This window comes from Drosophila tropicalis, unplaced genomic scaffold, assembly GCF_018151085.1.
Source record: "Drosophila tropicalis isolate 14030-0801.00 unplaced genomic scaffold, ASM1815108v1 contig_694, whole genome shotgun sequence".
Taxonomy (NCBI): Eukaryota; Metazoa; Arthropoda; class Insecta; order Diptera; family Drosophilidae; genus Drosophila; species Drosophila tropicalis.
Genome location: NW_027173176.1, coordinates 6169235 through 6175973, shown reverse-complemented (window position 1 = coordinate 6175973; position 6739 = coordinate 6169235). Strand labels below are relative to the sequence as shown.

The window sequence follows — 6739 nt, the reverse complement described above, 5'->3', positions numbered from 1 at the left end:
AGGTACATAGCTGATTTTAAAAGATTTCTAATTTCATTTTAAAAATACTAATTTCTTAGCCTTTATTTGAACTTAAGTCTTAGTCGTTTCCGAATTTCATGTTTAAAATTCCACAGTCATTGAGACAATGAGACTGTGGCACAAGGGGCATGTACGATGCCGAGTGATTTCCATGGGTGAGGCACAGTGGTGACACGTGGTGCATATCCATATGTTGCTTGTTGGCTGTGTGATGGGCTTACCTGAGGAGATGCACGCAGGAAAACGAGCTCCGCATTCAGTGCACGAAGGAAAACTGTCCCAGAGATGAGAATGTCAATTACGAATTAGAAATGGAGGTGGGCTAATACTCTACTTACCAATCGGGCACATTGGCTGCACATGCATAGCAGGCCACCGTGTCCACTTTATTGTCAACTGGCTCGTTTTTGGCAAATATATTGACTGCCAGCTCTTCGTAGTCCTGCTGACTCTTCTCAGGTAGCATATTCAGTGACTCCAGTTTCATCAGAGCCTTAGAGCAGGTGCCAAAAGATCTGTCGGCGCAGCTGGCCAATGCCAGAAGGCTATAGATATCCTCCACAGGCAACACATCCTCATAGTCACGCAATCGCAGCGCAGTTATCACGGCACTGTGCATAATACCAAAACGCAACTGTCGCTGGGCCAGCAGCATAAAATGGTAGGCTTCGGCACAATGCCACATTCGCTCAATGCTTGCCGCATCCTCCAAGCTAATGGAATCCAGCAGGGTATTCCTGCCCGAGGCATAATCCAGTTCCGGCGTTGCCACCGACTTGAGATGCTCTTCAGCTAGCAATGCGGCAAGAATGTAGATCTTCTTAATACGCATCAATGGTGCATGCTTGTCCAGCTCTCGCTCTGCCAATTTGGTTAGAAGACGTGCTGCATCCAAATATCGACCTGCCTTGCGCTGCAGCTCAATGGCCTCGGTAAGACGTCCCTCATTAAGCAACTGTTGAGCATGTTTGGACAGCAAAGTGTTGACCTGGGGCATTTGATACTTTTGGGCCAGCTCCACCGCTTGACCCCATTGCCGCAGATTGACGCAAGTATTAACAGCTGCTTTCTGATCTCCAAACTTTAGATAGGCCAAAACTGCCTCCGAGCACATGCCAACGGAGGCCAACATGTCGGCCAGTTTTGTGAGCAGCGGACTCTTGTCTGGCAATTTCTCCACACACTTTTCCAGCTCATCAAACTGCTCCAAATGATAGAGAGCGTCCATGAAACCCTCAATATAATGAGATTTCTCATAGTACTCCTTGGCGCTTTCCCATGACTTGAGATTGGCAAAATGATGACCGATTTCTCGCCAAGCCGTTTCCATCTGTTGATCTGAGACTCCTGATCCACCCATGCGATAAAGCTGAACCACACGAAACCAATCACAGAGAGTCATGCGCAAATCAATAGCCAAATCCCTACGATCTGCATCCATATAGAGTTTTTCGGCCTCCTCAAATTCACCATAAAAGGCCGAAATCTCGGCTTTCTGTAGAACCTGAGAGTTGATATTTCTCAGCCTCTTGATTAGCTTAATACCCGGATAATTAGCACAACGAACAAAAGCATTTTCTGCCGTGTCCAATTCCAGTTTCTTTAGAGCCGACTCGGCAAGCAAACGCCATAGCCTTGGATGTGGATTATCCTCAATGAATTGCTTGGCATCCTCCAGTCCGACATGCTCCAACAGATCATCCGTGTCACGCAGCGATTTAACACGCAACTGGATAATGTGCGTAGAGTTCTGTGACTCACCAATGCTAATAATATCATCCAGCAATACGCTGGTGATTTCCAAATCCTCAAAATTACAAATATAACCCGAACAGGAAATGGGCTCTTCGGGATCATTGCCACGAAAGATATACATGCGTGTCTTTTCCATTAATGCAAGCAATAGAGGATTATCTTTGGCCCAACTAACAGCCCAGACATCTTTGCGTTCCACACGACTAAAATTCAGCTGTGTCTCACGATTGTCATCCAAATCGAGGAGTGTCATCACACCCATATGATCAATGATGGCAGCGCGACTAGAAAAGCAATGCAATTAGTGTAGCAAATAAAAATGTTTGATGCTGCTTACGTGGAATTGCAGTTGATGGCCATTTTGTGGACCTTTGAGTGCATTGTATGGCGGTTCCTCAGAGCCACATTTGCAATGCTATACTCATTGATTACACCCGATTCCCTGGCCACCAGCAGGAGTTTTTCAGATAACGCCAGAGCGCAGATGGGATCATTGATGCCACATTGCTGGAATTGAGCATCGCTAGAGCTTGCACCACCGCCCCCACCACCACTGCTGCTGGTGGTCGTGCTCAGCATTAAATCTTTGGCCATTTCCACACCTGTGGGTGTATCATCAATGTGAAAACGCTTCTCCTTGCGCGCCTTAACACTATGCAAAGTGGATGAACTCTATAAAATGCACATAATTCATTAAATTATCAATTGGAAACTTTAATATACTCTACCTTTGGCGTATGATAATGCCATATGAGTATCTCCTCCTGTGAGGCAATAGCTACATAACTGGAATTGATGCCCACAAAGCTGGGACGTATATCTGTATACTTGGCTAAGGATAATCAAAAACATTCTTTTACAAAACGTGAACTACTTAATTTCCTAAGGACTTGACTCACAATCAACGGTGGTTCCAATGGAATTGCAAAGTAGCAATTGATAGACTCTATCATCATTAGTTTGCCGTCTCTCCAACATACTCAGAGCAATCTCTTTAATATTATTACTAACACACTCCACACCCAGGACACAGTGTTCGCTACTAGCAGCCAGGCTTAGAGTTGGTTCAACCTCTTTGAGAAAACTTTGATTGGAAACCGTATTCCAAAATGTAATTACATTTGTTGAGGAGGGATCTTTGCCACTGCTGCTACTCGAGCCACTGAGAAACACCACAGTTTTCTCAAAGTAACACCAAATATAATCCGGACGTATATTGGCAAAATAAATAAAGGAATCAACAGCCATCGCAATGCGCAATGATTTGCCCTCCCAACTCAAAGAGGTGATATCACTACCAGGAACCTTGAGAGTCCTATAAAGTCTGCCTAGTGGTGAATAGAAGCAAACCTGATTTGTGTCGCGTAATGGTGCCGGTGTCACTGTGTCCAATGTTGTACCACAAATGGCCAAGACGCTGCCATCATGATTCCACTTGGCATCCACATTACGCATTCCAGTATCAAATATTGCCGGAGCTGTAAAAATAAACAAAGATTAAGTCAATTTTATTCTAAGCTAAAACTAACCATCCAACAAACTAACCATCATCATTTTCATTGCGCATAATTTGTACTTTGCCGTTCTCATAGCAAATGGCCAAAACTGGACGATTTCGGCTATTAAATGAACGTAAATTTGCCGAACCGCCACTGAACCAACTAATGCTTGCTATGCGCATAGTTCTGGATGATGAGGAACCACTAAGACTCACACATTGTATATGAAGTTTCATCTGATTGAGTGTAAATAATAATTAGTCTTTAGACTTGAATCTTGGAATAAGTCTTTTGCTTACTGCAAAATTTCCCTGATTATCATATAGATGACATTCACCATTGACCAATGCAAAGAGTATGAGACGATTGTCGGGACTCCATTGGACATCGGTGAGATGGGTGTTCTTGAGTTCTTTGCCAAATATGCGATTTCCATCAACAGAGCCCACAATTATGGCTCCATCTTCATAGACTATACATATTTTGGCACCATCCGAAGTCCAACTCATTCCAGCCACTGTGGATTTCTTACGATCATTGGTCATCTCTTCATACCAAGAGCCCTTGTAAAGCATCCAAACCATAATCACACCATCCGTATCCGATGAGGTTAGCTTTTGTTGAGCATCATTCCATGTGACCACTTTAACAGATTCCTTATGGCCATCCAATGTCTGATTCATGGATAAATTGGAAACAGCAGCTAAGCCACCTTTACTCTGACCATTAGCAGCTGTCCAATAAGACAATTATTAATGTTATATATACCTATCATTTTTTTTGTATTTATAAATTTCCGTGACTTACCCTGATCCAATTTTAAAACCTTAAGTAATCCCTCCGAACCGGCCACAGCAATGTAGCCCTCCTCCTTGTTCCATGCAATGCAATTGAGTTTGACATTGTTGGGTATGGCTATCTGCAAGATGTGGAAATGTATGATCATTTTTCTATATCCTTTTCATACAATTATAAATTACCTTTTTGCTCAGATAGACAAACATTTCTAATCTTTTCTAGTGCTTCTAGTTTCTGTTTGTTTTGCTTAATGTTCCGTTTGCTTTGGGCAACGTCAAATTGTTATTGCCATGGCAATGCGCGTTTCAAGCTGCGCATGCGCCGAACGAATCCTCAAAAGCAGCAACAGATGAAGTATGAACTCCTGGCTGTGACTACTCCGGGCTAGAAAGTGAACAATCAGGATGAACAGAAGGAGAGGAGGAAAAGACGAGATATTTTTACCAAATTCGTGTTGTTACATCTGTGGCCCAAAGTGGCCAGGAAGCCATTTTGCAGTCTGTAGCTCTGTAGCCCTGTTGCTCAACCCAATTTTGTAAGGAAAGATAAGAAAATCCTTAATCCTTATTTTCAATTTTGTTTTATTTTTACCAAATTTTTTTAGTATAACAGTTTACCACAGTGCGATAGGTTTATATGTTTCGATTACTCTCCATGGCATTGTTATCGACAAACGGCGCTTAGAATTTGAATCAAATTAACTGTCATGTGGAAATGCTTTTCGTTTTACCTTAACATCCATGTTAGATATATATATATATTTTAATGGGCAGGCCCTTTCTCTTTCAATCTTTCGACTAGTTTCGGTGGCATTATCAAAGAAGAAGGCTTATCAAAGGAATTTGTCATAACAGTCAAACAGCATTATGTTCTTCTTATCTTGATATATTGGTAAACAAAAAAAAGTACAAAAATTGAAATTCGATATCTATGAACATTGACTAGGTCCGTAAACAATATGTACAAGGTTATTCCAGATCTCTGTTGTCTGCTAAGCCAAACGCATACCTCTAATATAGAGACTGTGAACAAATTTTGTGGCCAGAAGCATATAGATCAATAATATTAGGACAGACGCCTCATCTGAACGTGCCTCCGGCTCAAAGAAAATATTAACTCCACCGGTTAGGACATTGGCAAGAATAAAATATACCAAACCATTCATATTTAACGATTGGCATATGATAAATGCTTCATTTCCAGTTGCTTTCGTTTTTGCATTTGATAACAATACTCCCTGCTCTTCTGCATCATTTGCGTCAGTTAGCCGCATGGTGTCCAAGGGCAGAACACTATTGATTATGAAATCCCCGGCAAATAGACTCAACCACAGCATGGTGGACATAATGGAAAAAATCCATATGACATAGCCGAAATTGCATGTAACCCGTGAAATGCCAAATAGGTAGGCACTACAAATAACCGCAATCCAATTGATTATGACGAGATAAAGCAATCGCTTCAATTTGTTAACCATTTGTGTGTATGTCAGCAAAGTTGAATTGCTGGACACCAACAACCAACGGCTGAAGTATATAGATAACAGGTAAATGGCTACAAAACCAGGCAATGAGATCAAGCCTTCACGATTGGCGGCCCAAAAAGTAGAACGAGACAGGTCATCGTTCATTACATAGTCGGATAGACCTAAACTTAGGCCCAGCTGATGGACCACAAGAAGACCTAAGAACAAAGACGAAAAAATAAAAACGAAAACAGTTTTCTTTCTCTCCATACTCACTTATAGCCATCGGCAATAGTTGGATATCCTTGCGGGCCAGACGGCTCAGTAGAGATCCAAATAATTTGGCCAATCCCAAAGTGAAAAAGGCATTCAAATGTTGACCATACTCATGCTCATCCTGACTGTAACCGATCATTACAATTGACACTGTACGTGCCAGTCCCAGGAGCAAAAGAGGCATTGAATAGAACAGTTGACGTTGCAGTTCGGCATTATTAGTTGAACGCCGCGACACTAGGCCCATTGTTATAACAAATAGTCCGATTCCTGTATCCATTAGCTGGGCCCCAAATCTTCTGGTCTTCCGATACGGTCGGTAAAAGCTAGTAAAATCAATTGCTAAAATACAGATAGCCGTAATCAGGTGAGTCAAAGCTCTAACCAAGGTAAACATTGTCGGACGATTACCGCCCAAATCGAAATGCACGCGACTTTGTGCCCGTTTCAATGCTTTGCTACCGAAAATGAAGCACCCCGACAACACAAGCATTACAGCCACAAAATGTGGGCTATAATCACTAGCAACTGTCACCAAGAGGACACCAGGCACGATGATTAAAGCATATTCTATGCTAAATCTTAGACCTGACAAATTATGGGTTAGCACACGGGCTATCAATATCCCCCAAAATATTGATGAAATGAGCAACAGAGTAGCGGCACTCTGTTCCAATGATTCAAAGGAACGTTTGTCATAGAATATCTTAATCTCTTCCTCCTTGTCATTGAGCTGTGTGTGTGGAAGAACGACCACCACCGCCGCCGATCCGTTTTCCATTACAATTCACCGCGTACTGAGTACGTATGCCCCACAACATTCACAGTAATACCCTATCAAGGTACTGATAAAAATTCAAATATAACTAATAAACTAACTCAGTTTGGGGGGCCGCGTACACAACATTTTAAAAAAGCTATGAAT

At 42.1% G+C, this 6739-nt stretch overlaps 2 protein-coding genes across 2 annotated transcripts; both read right to left on the bottom strand.

Moving 5' to 3' along the window:
* Positions 1-31: 31 nt before the first annotated feature.
* On the bottom strand, positions 32-4685 carry Oseg4 (intraflagellar transport protein Oseg4). Its single transcript, XM_068292544.1, has 10 exons — positions 4518-4685; positions 4256-4457; positions 4083-4194; positions 3575-4008; positions 3322-3511; positions 2676-3254; positions 2505-2608; positions 2114-2448; positions 360-2060; positions 32-295 (listed from the first exon to the last, which is right to left on the bottom strand). The coding sequence occupies exons 2-10, from the start codon at positions 4277-4279 to the stop codon at positions 103-105; spliced, it is 3672 nt and encodes a 1223-aa protein (XP_068148645.1). The 5' UTR covers positions 4280-4457; positions 4518-4685; the 3' UTR covers positions 32-102.
* Positions 4686-5024: 339 nt separating this feature from the next.
* PIG-Wb (Phosphatidylinositol glycan anchor biosynthesis class W b) lies at positions 5025-6435 on the bottom strand. Its single transcript, XM_068292542.1, has 2 exons — positions 5815-6435; positions 5025-5756 (listed from the first exon to the last, which is right to left on the bottom strand). Exons 1-2 carry the CDS (start codon positions 6305-6307, stop codon positions 5065-5067), a joined length of 1185 nt encoding a protein of 394 aa, XP_068148643.1. The 5' UTR covers positions 6308-6435; the 3' UTR covers positions 5025-5064.
* Between the last annotated feature and the right edge of the window lie 304 nt (positions 6436-6739).